The 18,445-nt window shown below is 39.5% G+C and overlaps 1 protein-coding gene across 3 annotated transcripts in view; it reads right to left on the bottom strand.

Moving 5' to 3' along the window:
* Positions 1 to 422: 422 nt before the first annotated feature.
* Positions 423 to 18,445, bottom strand: part of whrnb (whirlin b) — a 94,758-nt gene continuing 76,735 nt past the window's right edge. For 2 of the 3 annotated variants that reach the window (XM_055011668.1, XM_023285230.3), the window contains 3 exons: positions 16,276 to 16,451; positions 11,573 to 11,701; positions 423 to 8,423 (listed from right to left, as the gene is read on the bottom strand). In XM_055011668.1, the coding sequence (XP_054867643.1) occupies positions 8,247 to 8,423; positions 11,573 to 11,701; positions 16,276 to 16,451 (482 nt within the window). In that variant the 3' untranslated portion in view covers positions 423 to 8,246. The remainder of the gene's footprint in view (positions 8,424 to 11,572; positions 11,702 to 16,275; positions 16,452 to 18,445) is intronic. The other variant, XM_035955081.2, reaches the window with a different exon arrangement.

Raw genomic sequence — 18,445 nt, 5'->3', positions numbered from 1 at the left:
TCTTCCAACATGATTGTTTAAGAAATGAGAAGCTCCTCACTGCAACAGCTAGGGTTAAATAAGTTGTTGCCAGCTGAAATATATTCATCACTGCATTAAACTTTAAACTGCCTTCACAGCTGAAATTAAAAAGGTTGAAGTCACGTCACAGAGTCCCACTGATAGTGACTAGTTAAACACTGGGTTCCTTCTCTATGAGTTCTATGTGCTCTATTGAATCCAAGTTGAATTTCTGCCGTGGATAAAAACACATTACACTTGCTATGGTTGGTGTATGTTGGACTGAATCTATATAAATGAAGTAGGCCCATGGTAATGAGGGAACATGCCACCCAGTGCAGCTGTGTAGTTCACTGATTCATTGTTTTGGTATTTAATGGAGCTCGATGCCACAGAAGATTAAGGTGACACACACAGTACAGTAGCAGTATATATTCATTGTTGGTTTGGTTCTCTCCATGGAATTTGCTGACAGCAGGAAGTTATCAAATATCACCAGGTATTTCCTTTTAAAAATGCACTCAAAAAGTGTAGCAAGTTACCATCAGCACTGCTGCGACTGATAGCATGAGTCATGTGAGACCACACACCTGAAAAAAGCTTTTTAAAGAAATAAAGAACAAACTCTTTGTCAGCTCATTGTTAGGCTTACTAAAAATGCAACATAAAATGTCTGCTTTATTTTTTGGTAGACTTTTTTTTTTCTTCAGGAAAATCCATTTGCTGAATATTTCAGCCTTTTTTTTTTGGCCATTTCCAAAAACAATATTGCAAAATTCAATACACGCAAGAATAAGTGACTTGGAGGATATTTTCTAGTGAAACAGCTTTGATAGGCTGAAAGGGGAACACACCAGACATGTTAGCAGTTACTTCAGTTACAAATGGGTCACATAATGGTGTTTAACAACACTTTCTCACCCTTTACTGTATATACTGGTGTTCAAAGAAAGTGCATTGTCTCAGAACTTCACACGTCTAACCCTTTATTGCAGTGGCATGTTGCATTAATGACTAGCATCACATATTGAAACATAGATAAAATATGTTTTGATAATAATGGCAAAGCTCACTAATATTAGACAGGTGCTCTCATAATATTCCAAAATGAGCATCTGAAACCTTTATACAACAATTTTAGTAAACCTGACACAAGATAGGAATGACTGCACCTCTTGAAGAGCATGCTTATAAAGCTGAACTTTATAAATGATGCATTACGTCATCTCCTGCATGTTTTAATCTTATCTGATGGAGTCTGGAAGAAATATTCCCATATAGGTTATTCATGGGACAATTACAATTTAAGGGGAGGAGCACTGACTTTCAACACTATTTATATATCTTTATAATTCTATGTGCTGCCTTTTCTATACATCCATCCATTATCTATACATTGCTTAATCCCCATTAGGGTCGTGGGGGGCTGGAGTCTATCCCAGCTGACTGAGGGTGAAGGCAGGTGACACCTGGACAGGTAACAGTCTATCACAGGGCTACATATGCAGACAAACGTCACATTCACACCTACGGACAATTTAGAATCACCGATTAACCTCAGCATGTTTTTGGACTGTGGGAGGAAGCCGGAGAACCCAGACAAAACCCACGTGTGCACAGGGAGAACATGCAAACTCCATGCAGAAAGATCCCAGGTGCAGCCTGGTTCGTGTCCTGGCCTGGAGATGGGATCATGTAGCTGCAAGGCCACATTGCTAACCACCGAGCCACAGCGCAGCCACCTATTCTGTATAAGATACAACATTTTTTAACAGTTTTGTATTAACCAAAATATATGCGTGTGTGTGTGTGTGTGTGTGTGTGTGTGTGTGTGTGTGTGTATGTGTGTGTGTGTGTGTGTGTGTGTGTGTGTGTGTGTGTGTGTGTGTGTATCTTACATCACTTGAATTGCACAGTATTCTAATGAACGCTTCATTCTTGATTCAGACACTTAAGCCTTGAGTTTCTTAGATATCTTCATCATTAAACGTCTACATTTCTCTCGTAATTGCTCCTGTCTTATTGTAATGGGATATTTTCATTAGATTACAAAAATATAATAATAGCTTCAGCCCAAAACATTTGAGAAAGATTGTATTGCTGATTTTTTAATTTGGATTACTTGGCATTACTGTATCACTTTGGATTATGGTTACAGTTATGAACAAAACAGATAATAAAGTACATCTTATGGAATGAACAAACACATTTAAAGGATCCTACCATAGACTGCTTACTATTTTCCTCTGTTCAGCAGCAGAGGTTTACACCCACTGATTTTACCAACACTCTGCTATAGGCAATGACAGGCTTATTTGGGTTTCTTGAACACAGGTTGAAATCTGATAGTGAAATAAGTTCCCGCTGTATACCACAGTAAGTAGCAACAGTTCAACTGAACTTTTGTTGAAACAGGGTGCTTATATAACAAAACATAGCAATCTTTTGAAGGCTACTCCAGCTGGTGAGAATTTGTGTCTCCCAACAGGAAGATTTTTTAAAAAGCAGATGCTGAGATATCTGAAATTGAATTGTCAGTACAGAAGTGACTGTATCTCTACTTCTATGAAGCTGTACATGGTCGCTCTACAGCTCAACACACAGATGTTTCATTTTAGCTCTAGGAATAAAATTACTCAATGACTTCGGACACATATTATGGGCAAGTCAGTTGCCAGTCTACTTAGCATTAAAACTAATGCAGTCTGATAAATCAACTCTTCAGTGAATCCTCCCTTCATAAAGCTGTTTAGTTGAAACAGTTTTTTGATTCAGTGTTGTGCTTACATCGAGGACTGCTGCTAAATTTTATGGGACAATGCAATGAGGCATTTCTAATATCTAGGTCTACCCTGTCCTGTAGTCATATTAAATATGTATGTGACAATGTGCAGTGTGTTAATTGTTTGGCTCTTTTATAGGTTGTTGTGTATGCTTCTATGTGTGACAAATAAATGGTCTGTGCAGTGTTTGCTGCACAACCTCTGCTAGCTTACTGACTTCAGAAGCATGGCTAAATGTTTCACTAAGTGGATGTTTTAATTCTTATTAAAATTTTACTTTTTCATTTTTTTAATTTTCCTTTGTAATATACCCTACCTGTCAAAAATGTGGACACATCTCCTCATTCAATGATTTTTATTTAATTATTTTATACATTGTCAATTACTACTGAAGACATAAAAACTAGAAAAGAATACATATGGAATTATGTTGGGAACAAAAAAGGTTACTCTTCAGTATTTAGCTACAATGTAGAAAATAATACAAATAAATAAAAAGCATTGAATGAGAAGGTGTGCCCAAACTTTTGACTGGTAGTGTAGGTTTTATAGGGCACTGATAACACAATCTCTTTCTCTTGAAGCTGTCCAGGTACACTGTATGTATCACCTCCAACACATTGACTTAACCAAAGAATATGTTTTTGGTTTTTGCTTGCATAGCATATGGTTGTACTGAACAGTTTCTGCCATTCAGCATTTATCGTAGTTTTGATTTTGCATTGTTATTTCAACCTCTGAAACCTATTATATGAAATTTCCTAATAAAAAACATCCTTAAATTCAGCTAGCAGTAGCATCTGCAAGGTTTAAATAGGAACAACCTTGAGCTCAGTTGATACAAGACACTTGGGAGAATTTTGAAATACAAGAAGTCTCCTTGTCCTTATCACCACACCAGAGAGAGAGCTGCAAAAATTTTGCCAAATGTTTGTACTCCTGTAAATTAGAGACTGAATAACAGGTGGACCAATGAAGCTGGCATGCCACTGACATGTTTATGTGTGTACTTTAAATCAGAGCTTTCTATTTGTAGAAACTGCCACTCTCAACAGTCGGTGAGTAGTACGGCTCTATCATTTGGTTGCACTGTATTATGTAGAAACTGGGATAAGAACCTGACTATTCCTGCTGCTTCACTGTATTAATTACAACAGGACAGTTCAATCTGATCAGTGCTTCCTGTGCAGTGAAGCAGCTCACTGAATCATCACTGAAACTCATCAGCATTCACCACAGAGCAGGATCAGGCAATATTCATTTCAAAGAAGATTTCACCGATTTCTATTGTGTAGGCATTTGGACATGGTTTCAAACCGAGAATGGAGCATCATGTACTTTATTCAAGCTGTTGGGAGAAGACATGAAGTAAATTATGAGTGATGTGGAGCAGAAATATAATCTTGGACAAGTGTAAATGTTCTTCTATTATGCACAATTCAGTATGATGAAGTTGGGATTACATGTAGGGATTAAAAGGAATCTACAGTATATACAATCTATTACACTAGTACTGCTAAACTGCAAGTATTGCTATAATACAGAGGAGATGTCCTCTTAAAGTTGATTGTGATAGGATGGGCTCTGAGAAGAAGTGCTATTTGGGTTAACTTAAAGTAGCTGCTAATGTGTAAATTTGAAGACTAAGCGTTTGATGTTTTGATTTCAGAAAGTCAGTTAATTACTTCATCAGTTTAAGTATGAAAGACATCACTTCAGTGGATACTTGTCTTGTAAGGCATAATAATGTGACACACTGTGATTTTCTAAGTTTCATTTCCTATGCTAATTGGTTGTGATATGGTAATTGCAGGTTTTCCTTTACGTGTCCTCTAGGGCAGCGGTCTCCAACTTTTTTTGCACCATGGACCACATTCAAACAAGACAATTTTCTACGGACCGGTAATTGCGCACATAACAAACAAGAAAAGCACTCAGACAGCGCAGTATTCCACCAATGCTGCTCAGTCGTTGCATCATTTCCGACGGATGATATCTTTAATAAAAAAATGAACTTGCACTAAGCACAGGCGTGTGTTATGGGAATTGATGGAACTCAGAAACACCCCCATTTGATCAGTTGTTCCTTGTATCATTTCCAACGGATAAGTCCTGATAGGTCTGCAGCGGTTGATTTGTAGTAGGATCACTATCATCAGCAGGCAGCTGACGTAGGCATAGTTACAGTGATGCTGTGTCGCTATCTCGCAATGATACAGAAATCTTTAACAAATCCGTGGATACAGATTATAAGCCACGACACTGCCAGAATCTAATCAATTGGTCCTTGTGTCATTTCTGACCTTCCTTGAAAATTTCATACAAATCTGTTTAGTAATGTTGCTGACAGACAGACAGACGGACTAACAAAGCACAATCATTATTACTCCACCACATTCCTTGGCGGGTAATGATAATTTTAATTTTTTTTTTAAAAAGAGAGACGTTTGTTTTTTATTAATCAGTCCCTCCAGGAATTCGTGATGTTGCGATGTCACGAATTCACGCAAATTCAACCAATCTCTGCGAATTCTGCGCGACCTTGCAATTTTGTCCAATCACCGCAACTTTTCTGCAATTTTGGCCATCCTCCCGTGAGTTCCACCACTCATAGCAGTCCCCAACGCAAACGTAATGCATGTACGTCACCGAATTCACTTCCTTGTTTATGGTTTGAAGATGCAGACATGTCCCATTCTAATATCTGTCATTTACCAACAAAAATTACTGCTGAAAACTGTGCAAAAACAATTAATTCCCTGATGTTCTTCACCAAAGTGGAAGTAAACTGTTTTACACCCATGCAGTATTGTGGTGGAACACACAAAAAAAATCAGCGATTGATAAACACTTCTCTACCATGAAACATATTAGAAGAATGGCTGAAACGAGCAGACCACAGACCAGACAAATCACTGTGATGGAAACTGTTGCATCCAGATCTGTTGGAGCTCTGAAAGAATGAAGGGAAGTTAGATTAATTATTCTGCCAAGGAACACGGCGGAGTTATGTGACGATCGGCGTACGTGAATCATTCCTCTGTTGTCAACATAACTCAAAAACGGACTAAGGGATTTGGATGAAATTTTCAGGGAAGGTCAGAAATGACACAAAGACCAAGTGATTATATTTTGGCAGTGATGCGGCTTATAGTCTGGATCCATGGATTTGTTAAGGATTTCCTATTGAGGTAGTGGCACGGCGTTGGATAGCTGCACTGTAACCATGACAACAAGTGAACGCTAACTCAGCGGCCTGCTGACGATCACATTATTGCGATTTGACCACAAATCCAATGCTTCATTCATCTAGCTAATAAGCACACCTGCCGAAGTTCACCTGGTCTCTGGCCATTAAGAGTGAAGAAGAACATTTTTAGCTTATTGCAACTGATCAGCCACTTTTATCAATGTGATAATACTGTACTCATCAAATGAATCACTGATATCTCAGAATGTGGTGATACAAGAGGTAGGTTACAGTTGAACCCAGAGCTGGGTCTCTAAACTGTTACGACCTTGTGTTCCAAAAATTATGTTGTCGTACAACTCCTTTTGCAATTGCTTTCTGAGGGAAACCTATTTTCTGCTGGGTTACATTTGTTTGTGATGTAACCCAGTAACTTTACAAAAGATTTTATTGCTTTCCTGTCAGTCCTTTTCGGCCATCTAATCATATATTAAATGGGGCAGTACCAGAAAATAGAGGAGAGCTTGTAACATGTTGGAAAAAGGGTTGTATCACGATATTTTACTAAACCTAACTATTTAAGCATTTGGGTGCCTGAAACTAACCAAAAGCAAACTAAAAGTGAAACAAAACTTAAGTCTAAAAACGATGGTTCTATATGGCATGCAAATGCTGCTTCTGTTGCTGAGGTAGCCTCTTGTTACAGCCAATTCATGCTTTCCACATATGCATTACTGATTGTTCTTTGTGACATTTTAGAGATCAGCTTTTTGTTATGCATTTTCTTTTTATTTGTGTTTCCTCTATGGCTTTGAGAATGCACCTGTGTTCATCTTTGCTATGCAAGGTTACCATGGTTACAGTTGTCATCCATTGTGGGTTCAGTGGCATTGTCACTGTTTTGTGTCCATGCAACACTGCCTGAATTCAGACAGACTGTTGTACAATACCATGATATTTCTATAGCTGATATCTAGAGGAGGATTCAGACTGATAAGGTCGTGGAACTCTGACTGTAAGCAAAGATAATAATATGTCCACATGAAAACCTGACTCTCTGTCACCTTAGGGCTTGCTCTGGGGGTTCAGGCATATGGGTTCTGTAAAGCGTCTTGAGACGGTTTGAATTGTGATTGGTGCTATATAAAGAAAATTGAACTGAATAACAACATTACATTAGCTTGCTTTTTAATTTTTTTAAATGACATGACTGTCTTGTCTACACGTTTTCATAGTTTGTCTCAGGATTTTTGTTGTAGTTCCTTGTCCACTTCTCACTGAAATTATGAATGTAGTCCAGACAGAACACAACTGAAAACAGTACTGAAATGTTTTGTACTTACGGTAATATAATGGGTCAAACACTGTAATCAGCACCTGACCAAGAGATGGTTTGGACTGTAGAGAAAACAATCTCTAATCAAGAGATACAGTGAGATTCTGTGGCCCACTGAATAATTACAAGTCCATAGTTCATTCATTTATTTTTCACATCACTAGCTTTTAATTTTGCCAATAAATATGACACATTCAATTATTATTCTTATTTTCAATATTTACTTTTTTTAGTTGTCTTATTTTCATTATAAAAATGTGGTTGTTGACAAATATTTTGGTGTTTCTTTGACAAAGTCAACACTGGTCCAATCGTAGTGATAGTTCAGCTGCTTTCTAGTGCAATGATGGCTATCTGTCCACTTTAACTCGAAATTAAGTGTAGCCAATATGGCTAAACTGTTTGCTTGTTTTCAACCTGTCTGGAAGTGTTTCTTAGTCACTTTACATCATTTATCTTGCAAAAATTCAGAACCAGAAAGATAATGAACCCAAACAAGAGATTGTGTACATCTTCAGAGTAACTCTGCCTCTCATGATATTGTCTCAATGATAAAGAGACATACAAGATACTTGAAGAATGAATTTACTAACTGTGATTGGCTGGTTGTATTAATTGTCCTCCCGTTGAAACACATGACATCTAGGGTCTGAATACTAATGAAAGAAAATTAACAAAACAAGTGGCAATAGCATTTCACCCAGGCATGATTTTTACAGCAAATATTAATATAATATCTTTTTCTAAATTTAAATTGTGCAAATCTCTGTAGAGTGCAATCAAAAAATACCCAACATATCCTTCCACTAATCCTGTCCCTGAAATGAAATGAGGGCCATGATTACAGGACAGCATCATGTGGAATTCATATGGATCTCTCCAAGCAGTGAAACAATGTCTTTTTAAACCAATCTGCATAAAGTGCAAAGTCCAAAGACTAGAATCCTGGCTCAAACACCACGAAGTCAATGTGGTCCTTTTCTTTGGTCTTAAACGCCTCTGCGATGATCCGTGCAGCATCTTTGTGCTCCCGACCTCTCAGAGAAATGCCGTTGACTTCCAGAATGACTTGACCCACCCTCAGTTGGCCGCAGTTATGAGCCGAGCCTCCTTTCTGTCAACAGCGATGTAGAGAAAAGGGAAGAGGAAAGGTGAAGTTAGAAAGAAAAAGGCTTTTAATGACAGATAAATGATGAGTTACAGGAAAGCAATGCAGTGTTAATATATCCAAGCAGTGTAGAAAAACAGTACAAGACTTTCCTTCTACTATCCTACAGTTTGATACAAACTAATGTAGAGAGTTTTCTGCTGGTTTTAAAACCCGCACTTCTTTAAAATCTCTTCATCATCTTGTTCTTGGAGGATTATTTGAGTTGTAACCGGTGTGTCCACAGGGGCATTTGTTCTGAACCTCGCCGCTTGGTGGCAATGCACCAGCGGGCCACGAGGTGGTCACATGACAGCCGCTTTCCTGTTCAGTCCTGTGAAGGCATCAAACCAACATGGCGGCTCGGTCGCAAACATTGTCTTTTATTTCGAAAACAGCTCAGCGACAAGTATTTTTTGAAAACATTTGAGGCGAGAAATAAGCTGTACAATTGCTGAATCTTGTTTTTTGTTTGTAATTCTTTATTTTACCAGGTAAGATCGGTTGAGAACAATTTCTCATTTACTATGATGACCTGTCAAGTGGCCCTAATCTGTCCTCACTTTGGTTCACAAACGGCTAGTTGAGTTGCTTTCCGAAAGTTTTGCGAGGTGTCAGACCTTCATTCCCCGTGCCTCAATTGAGTATAGAATAGAATAGAATAGAATAGAATAGAATAGAATAGAATAGAATAGAATAGAATAGAATAGAATAGCCACTTTATTGTCAACCAGAACATACACCAGTTTGGTGCACATCAGACTGAAATTTTGATACAAAAAGCTCGCCATCGGACTGATAAAAAAACAAAACAAAAAAATTATTCTAAATAACAAACTATTTCAATATATACATGTAAAAAATTATAGAAATACATAAATAAACATGTGCATATATATATATATATATATATATATATATATATATATATATATATATATATATATATATATAAAAATAAAAAAAAATTTACACACACACACACACACACACACACACACATCCGCACATTTATTTTACAGTGTAGATGTAGCAGCAGTATTGCACGTGAAATTGAAAAAAAGTAGCGGCAGTTATAGTTCAGAAGGACTATTTGAGTTCAAGAGTCTGATGGCTTGGGGGATGAAACTGTTACAGAACCTGGCTGTTCTCGCTCTGGTCCTGCAGAACCTCCTCCCAGAGGGGAGCAGGGAGAACAGTCCATGGTGGGGGTGTATGGAATATATGATAATGGTGTTTCCCACTCTCACTGACTGTGGTGTGTTGGTGAGGAAGTCGAGCAGCCAGGTGCACATGGGGGTGCTGATACCCAGTGGACTCAGTTTGCTTACCAGCTGCTGGGGGATGATCGTATTAAATGCTGAACTGAAGTCAGCCAGCAGCATTCGCACGTAGGTGTTTTTGTCCTTCAGATGTGCCAGGCTCAGATGAAGAGCAGAAGAGATGGCATCCTCTGTGGAGCGGTTCGGCCGGTAAGCAAACTGATGTGGGTCGAGTCCAGGGGGCAGTGTGGAGATGATGTGGTCCTTTACCAGCTTCTCAAAGCACTTCATCATTATGGGTGTAAGTGCCACAGGGTGGTAGTCATTGAAGCAGGTGATGGTGGATTTTTTGGGCACTGGTATGATGGTGGTGGATTTAAATACAATGAAACAACAGCCTGCTCCAGCGAGGTGTTAAAGATGTCCAAGATGTCATTTTATCTAATGACAACTGCTGTAGAACCAGATATATCATGCTATGCTTACTTATGCATGTTAATGTCTATCACTGTGTATCTCTCTCAGGAGGTAGTGAGATCAGGGATTCAGAGGTGGGGAGTCACAAATCACAAGACTAGTTTACTTCACTAATTTGGTGTGGAGGAGGGAGTGTTGTTGCTTCTATTGACTTGTTATTAAATAAAGTATTAAATAAATATATCTGCCTCCAGAGTTATCCTGGTGTTTCGCCTCTTTCCAAACTTTCAAACCGTCCTGTTTGAGATCTGGAGACCACAGATGCCACAACGTATGATTCCATTACTATTTTAACTGATAATGACAGAAGTATGCTAACTCCAAAATTTGTCTAAATGCAAGTCTTAGCAACCAAGTTATGATTATTATTATTATTATTATTATTATTATTATTATTATTATTATTATTATTATTATTATTATTATTATTGTAATAAGTAGTATTTTGGGTGGAATAAACCTTTTAAAACTTAACGTGTTAGTTAAAAAGCATTTGGGGGGAAGAAACCTTTAAAATTATCGGTACTTGGATTTGCAGTAGTTCTTTCTGTGGAATACTCCTTCAATGAACCATTTAAATTATAAATGTAATTTGATTGAAATCGTCCTTTAAAACCATAAGTTATGCACTTTCATCATCATTAATTGTGGTAGGTGGCGCTGTCTAGAAAACATGTGACCCTAGAAGTACAGTCCTATCGGTGAGGGTCCTAAGAGTGCAGCCTCGGGCTTGGCAGACACATATTATTTGCATAAAGTCAAGTCTACTTTATGTAAATGAGTTGCAGGCAACTCATTTACATTGCTGCATGAGAAAAAACAGCCCTGTGGGCTTTCCAGCCAATCTACAGTGCGCTTGATTGCTGTCAACAAGGCTAACGTTTTCTGTATGAGTTTTTTCTTTTCATCTTAATTCTACAAAAACGACCCACTATGCTTGTGTAGTAAATAAGGGTAGAATAAACTCAGAATTCTAACCATTGAAACAGCATAAAGTATGTGAAATTCAATGGATTTAAACTTGCTGTTAGCTGTGGCTCATAAGTTAAGGGCAGACAGCATTTTGTTAGCATCTATATAAGTAGTTTCCAAGTTGTATTTTGGTAATGTACACACCAAATTTTGACATGAAAGAATGAATAAGACTATATCTATGTGGCTTCTTCAGTGATTTTGAACTTTAAAAAAAGGGAAAAAAAGAGAAAAAAGTGCACTCTGTCCATTCAAAATAATACAAAGCAATACTCAGATTACAGTTTCTATTAAAACAGAGTTAAAATTGATTCTGTTTTTGACTGTTTTTCAACTAAAAACATACAAATCAATGTCTTCAGACCTAAACTTTGCTAAACTTTTTTTTTTGTATGGCTGTCCTACCTGAATGGTTACTATGCGTGGCAGAGGCTGGCGTGTATTGGCACCTCCCTCTATTGCAATGCCCAGGGTGTTGGAATTTTTCAGCACTCTTACTAAGGTAGCAGTGGATGCTGGGACAGGTGAGCCAGTCTGCTGGGACAAAAAAGTAAAGAGGGGTCAGAAGCAAACAACTGAGAGCAAGGTTTTACTGTTTGTATTGTCATAATTGCAATAGCTGTAGATCTGACATTAAAATGCATTAGCTGATGCAGTGGACACATGAGCAAGCCAGCACAGAAACCACCAAAGAAGAAGTCATGATGGCAGATTTCTGCCATATTGAACCCATTTTTAAAAGCACGTCCATTTCAACAATTTCTACATTTTGGGTGATGGCCACCACAAAGAATTCCTTTTAGGGGTTTATAAGTATAAAACTGAAAGAGCATTGTTGTTATTGTGCTTCTACTTTATTGTCTTCTTTTTCTGTAAAACTGTTTTCTCCATACACACTATTATGCTAGCCAAACATTTCACACATTCTAAAAGCTATTCTGGAAAAAAAAAGTTTTAGTCTCGAGAATTACTAATCTTTAAAAAAAAGAGGATGTTTGCACGAGGATGTGGAGGATCAAAAGGCAGATGCACTGCAGGCTGTCTTTCAGTATCCATACTGCCATACTACATGGTACGCCAGAAAAAGATTTAGTATGTTGCAATACATAGTAAGTCAAATGAATGCCAAAAATACCAAACATTATATGGTAAGTATGGCACACGTCAAACCTACACCGAGTTTGAGCTGACAAGGGATTCTCGCAGAGAATTGGAGAACATGGCTACAGCGCTACAAACTGTTTGCTATTGCTACTGGTATAGAAATAGAAGCTTTGAGGGCAGCGCAAAAAAGGAAGAAGCAAGTAGCCTGGGGGTTTGAGGCAAAGAAACGATGGGAAACCAAAAGCAACATGGGCTACATGTGAGAAACATGGAGGAAAACAAGCAGGACACTGATTGTGTAGCTAATTTGATAAAAGCGGTGTTTTTATAGTGAACTGATCATGTTTCTTTTTATTCTTCTTGTATATTTTTAAGCCTTGAGAAGTGCAATGTGCAGCATTTCTGCATACTGCCAGCAAGAAGCCTTTAAAGTGAGTCACACGTTTGGCTTAACCAATGATAAGAGGGGCAAAATAGCTTCCTGGAAGCAAAAGTTCAAAGACTACTGTGAGCCCAGAAAAAACCTGCTGTATTTAAGACACGTTTTCCACCCATGCACAAGGCCTGTCAGAAATGATAGACACCTATGTGACAGGACTGAAAAACAAAGCAAAAGACTGTGAATTTGGAGACCCGTATGACTCACTAACACATAGCAGAATTGTCTATAGTATACGTGATGATCAAGTAAGAGCCAGATTGCTCAGAGAGGCTGATCTAACGCTTGCACGTGTGCCGTGCCAGTGAACTTACCTGAATCCAAATGAAGGCCTTGCATGACGAAATTGATGTGCACAAAATTAGCACAGCCAGGGCAAACAAAAGAAGTCATAGCACAAAAGAAAGCCCTGTATCCAGTGAAAAGAAAGTTAACTGTGACAAGTGTAGCTATAAACATGACCAGAGGAGGTGCCCAGCCTATGGACAAATATGCAAGAAATGTGAAAAGAAAAATCTATTTGCAAAGATGTGTCGAGCAAGCAACAAGAAAAAAAAAACACAAAAGATGCATGCTGTTGAACAAAGTCAAGAATGTGATGAAGATGATGATGGCATGTTCATCGGAACAATGAAAATAAGTGATACTGGAACTGTTGAAAATGCACAGAATGACAATGACAGATGGTCTGAAGAGCTGATAATAAATAGCAAAAAAGTCAGATTTTGAATGACACTGGAGCTGACTGTAATGTAATTTCAGCTAAAACATTCCAGGCACTATAAGTGGGTAGCAAGCTTGATACATCTCATTGCAAGTTAGTGGCCTACTCAGGCCACAAAATGGAACCAATGGGCAAAACATCACTAATATCCCCATGCAAAGGTCAAAAACACCACATTGACTTTGAGATAATAAAGGAAGATGCTCCAGCAATACTAGGAAGAAAGACATGCACAAAGTCAATAATGGTGAAAAGGCTATTTAGCATGGAAAAAATTGATGACATACTGAAAGAATATGGGCATCTATTCACTAGACTAGGATGCTTGCTGGGGGAACACACCATAAAACTAGACTCTGATGTACAACCGGTGATTCATGCACCTACGAAGATCCCATTTAGTTCTGAGATACAGAGTCATTGAGCAGCTTCACAAGATGAAGTAGTCAAATGTTATAACAAAAATCTGAGTCAACTCAGTGGGTGAACAGCATGGTGACAGTCATCACTCCCAAAAAGGTTAGGATTTGTATGGATCCTGAAGATCTGAAGACAGCAATAAGAAGCGAACATAAACCACTTCTTGTCACGCCCTCTGCCCGTGGAGTCAGGTAGTGGCAGTTCTTTTCCCTTCTTTCCCGCCTCCTTCTATCTCACAGGTGGCATGTGTGCATGGAATTAACAGGCAGGTGCTGCCGCTCCAATCAGCTGGAATTGGCGAGTAGGTGGGAGCAATCAGTCATTAGTCGTCTCCTCCTGCATATAAGCTGACGCTCTGCTTCAGCCGATGTTGCATCGTTGAACCAGTCATGTCAGTATTTGGTAACCTGTTCAAGTCTGGCTCACCTACCACAACCTATATCTCACCGAAATCTCTTGAGTTTGAGTTTGGGCTCCCACCTGCATGTACCAACCCGGATCCTTTGTCCACGAATCCACCATCTCGGAACCACATGGGACTCTGGCACCTCTGCTCACCGGCAACACCATCAGGTTGGACATCTTCCCCTCCAGAGCCCCCACTGCAGCACCTGCCCTTCCACCGGACCACATGTCACCCGCCAGTTGTCATTACCTCCCGACCTTCCCCGTCTCAGTGGTTTCCTTTCAGCTAAGTCCCCGCTTGATCATTGCCAGCTTGTGTTATTGTTACCGTTGATGCTAGTCATTTCTAGTGAAGCTGGATTGTTAATTTTTCATGTTTACATTAAACTCTATTTAGTATTTTTGCTTCCTGCCTAGGTGATACCTTACGTGGGTTGTCCGAAAGTCAGTCGGTTTCTGAATTGACTCTGTAGCTCTAGTTCGCCCTCCTGCTAGCGGGAGCTCTAACCAGTTCTATTGTTACTTGCCCAGTACTTCCGGTTGTAGTTCTACCATCCATGTTTGTAGTTCTGTTTTGACAAATTGTAATACTGCTCCTTTGCCTACGCATTGTCGTATCTCTTTACCTCACTCTTGAGCCTCTCACCAGGGGATGCATGACACTTCTCACAGAGGAGGAAGTGGTGTCATGCATGCCTAACTCACAGTATTTCTCTGTGTAGGATGCAAACCAGGTGTTTTATAAAAATTAAAAAAAAAAAAAAAATAGATGAAGAAAGCTCCAAGCTGTGCACGTTCAACACACCCATTGGCAGATACCGTTTTAGGTGCGTTCCCTTTGGCCAGTAAAGTGTTCCAGAGAGCGGTGGCCCAAATGATCGAGGGGTTAGATGGTGTAGTCAACATAATTGATGATCTGTTGGTTTGGGGAGACTCACTTGAGCAACATGACAAGAGGCTGCTAAAGTTACTGCAAAAAGCAGAGGAAAATGGCCTCAGATTCAACAAACGCAAGTGCAAGTGCCGAATGTCAGGTCAAGTACATTGGCCATACTCTCAGTGCAGACGGACTACGGCCAGATGAGAAAATTCAAGCCAGTGTCCAAATACCGCCACTTGCTGACAGTCATGAATGTGATTTATGGGAATGGTTCTGTTAAGGGAAAAATTACTCACTTTCTCACGACTGAGGTGGTCCCTCATTGTTGTTAGTTTATGACATCCCAAATGCCGGTGTGTCTTCTAACTGCAGTCACCCTGAATCAAGTCACTCCAAGTTACTCTACAGGATGTCACCCTTGACCCATGTTTCTCCTAAATTGGGGATGCAAACATGTTTATGCTCTCTCTGTCCCTAATATGACCCTGAGACAGACGCCTGCTAGAGATAACAGAGAAGTGAAAGACAACTGTAAGGAAAACAAGGTTATATTGCTGTATTCTTGTTCAGATGGATTCAGAACTAACAGTCCTGCCTCCATATTTGGATTGTAACATAAACATGGCATGCTTTCAAAATGGTATATATACCCAAGGCCAGAGAGACTCCTTAGAATTGGTGCTGACAATGCTGGCATGAATGCAACTTTGTTGTATCACTTCTCCTGACGTCAGTAGACTCTACTCTCAACACAAGCCATCTGAGTCTCCAGATGTGTTTCTGAGTTTGCCTCCTGATTTCCTCTCCAGACATTGCAGAATTCTCCAACAGGTTCAATATCTCTCTCTAAATTCAATTCCAAATCTGTCTGATATCTGCGCCACTAAGGAAACTGCTGCAGGGAGAAACAGAATGGCACTGGGAGGCACCTCAGCAACGGAGCTTTGATCTGCTTAAAAAGCTGATCACAGGAGCTCCCATTCTGACATATTTGTACACTTGGTCGTCAAGTAGTTTAATATACCACCAAACATTACAAGGCCCCATCAAGAACCTGTGAACTCTGAAGAAGAAACAAGTCTGTTAGAAAATGACATGAATCTGATTGGTTATTCATGACTGCTGGAAGCTCTCACTTGTCTGGTGGTTCCTAGAGGAAATGCCAGGGCTCCTGACTGTTCCAGATGGCCCTGCTGGTTCTTCCTTGGTCTAGGGCTGCCATCCTTTATTAGTCCTCCTGCCTCTGCTATATCCACGCCACTGTCCTCACTCAGAGTCTGGCCACTGTCTGACAGCTGGGACAGGGGGGCCCCTGGAATGAACATTATCATGTTAGCATTCAAACAGGAAATACATTAACAAAATATACACACACAGTGGCAACCTTATTAGGTACACTTTGCTAGTAAAAGGTTGGACCCCCTTTTGCCATCAGAACTGTTTTAATTCTTCATGGTATACTTTCAACAAGGTGTTGGAAACATTCCTCAGAGATTTTGGTCCACGCTGACATGATAGCATCACACAGTTGCTGCAAATTTGTCAGCTGCACATCCATGATCCCAATCTCCCATTCTACCGCATCCCAAAGGTTCTAGTGAATTGAGATCTGGTGGAGGCCACTGGAGGACAGTGAACCCATTGTTATGTTCAAGAAACCACTTTCAGATGCTACACTGTGGTCATAAAGGGATAGACAATACTCAACGTTGTGGCATTGAAACAATGCTCAGTTGGTACTAAGGGCCCCAAATTCTGACCATCTCAATGTCGCAGCTGAAATGGAGACTCATCAGACCAGGCACTGTTTTTCCAGTCTTCTATTGTCCAATTTTCGTGAGCCTTTGCAAATTGAGACCTTAATTTCCTGTTCTTAGCTGACAGGAGTGTCATCTGGTGTGGTCTTATTTAAGGCTGGATGTGTTGTGCATTCAGAGATGGTATTCTGCATTCCTTGGTTGTAAAAAGTGGTTATTTGAGTTACTGTTGCCTTTCTATCATGTCCAACCAGTCTGGCCATTCTCCTCTGACCTCTCACATCAACAAGACATTTTCATCCACACAGCTGCCGCTCAGTGGATATTTTCTCTTTTTCGGACCATTCTTTGTAAACCTTAGAGATGGTTGTGTATGAAAATCACAGTAGATCAGCAGTATGTGAAATACTCAGACCAGCCCGTCTGGCACCAACAGCCATGCCACGTTTAAAATCACTTAAATCCCCTTTCTTACTCGTTGTGATGCTCATTTTGAAACTTCAGCAAGTTGTTTTGACCACGTCTACAAGACTAAATGCATTGAGTTGCGGCCATGTGATTGGCTGATTAGTTAGCAATTGAACAGGTGTACCTAATAAAGTGGCTGGCGAGTGCATATACACACATGGACAAAAATTGTTGGTACGCTTCCATTAAAAAAAGAAAAACCCACAATGGTCACTGAAATAAGTTGAAACTCACATAAGTAATAATAAATAAAAATTTACTGAAAATTAACTACTGAAAATCAGACAGTGCTTTTGAACTGTGGTTCAACAGAATCATTTTAAAAAATATTTAATGGAACTGGCCTGGACAAAAGTTATGGTACTCTAAACTTAATATTTTTTTGCACAACCTCTTAAGGCAATCACTGCAATCAAGCAATTTCTGTAACTGTCAGTGAGACTTCTGCACCTTTCAGCAGGTATTCTGGTCCACTCCTCATGAGCAGACTGCTCCAGTTGTCTCAGGTTTGAAGGGTTCCTTCTCTAGACGGCATGTTTCAGCTCCTTCCACAGATGTTCAATAGGATTTAGATCAGGGCTCATAGAAGGCCACTTCACAATAGTCCAATGTTTTGTTCTTAGCCATTCTTGGGTGTTTTTAGCTGTATATTTTGGGTCATTAACCTGTTGGAGGACCCATGACCTGCGACTGAGACCAAGCTTTCTGGCACTAGGCAGTATATTTTGCTCCAGAGTGCCTTGATAGTGTTGAGATTTCCATGTACCCTGCACAGATACAAGACACCCTGCACCAGATGCAACAAAGCGGCCCTACAACTTAACCAAGTCTCCTCCATGTTTCACAATAGGTACAGTGTTCTTTTCTTTGTATGCTTCATTTTTGCATCTGTGAATGTAGAGCTTATGCGACTTGTCAAAACGCTCTAGTTTTGTCTCATCTGTCCATAGGACATTCTCCCAGAAGCATTGTGGCTTGTCAATACGCACTTCAGCAAATTCCAGTCTGTTTTTTTTTTTTTTATGATTTGCTTTCAGCAGTGGTGTCCTAAGTCATCTTCCATTAAGTACATTTTGGCTCA

The sequence above is a fragment of the Amphiprion ocellaris genome, chromosome 6 (assembly GCF_022539595.1).
Source record: "Amphiprion ocellaris isolate individual 3 ecotype Okinawa chromosome 6, ASM2253959v1, whole genome shotgun sequence".
Taxonomy (NCBI): domain Eukaryota; kingdom Metazoa; phylum Chordata; class Actinopteri; family Pomacentridae; genus Amphiprion; species Amphiprion ocellaris.
The sequence above is the reverse complement of the archived record's forward strand: the minus strand, read 5'-3'. Positions and strand labels throughout refer to the sequence as shown.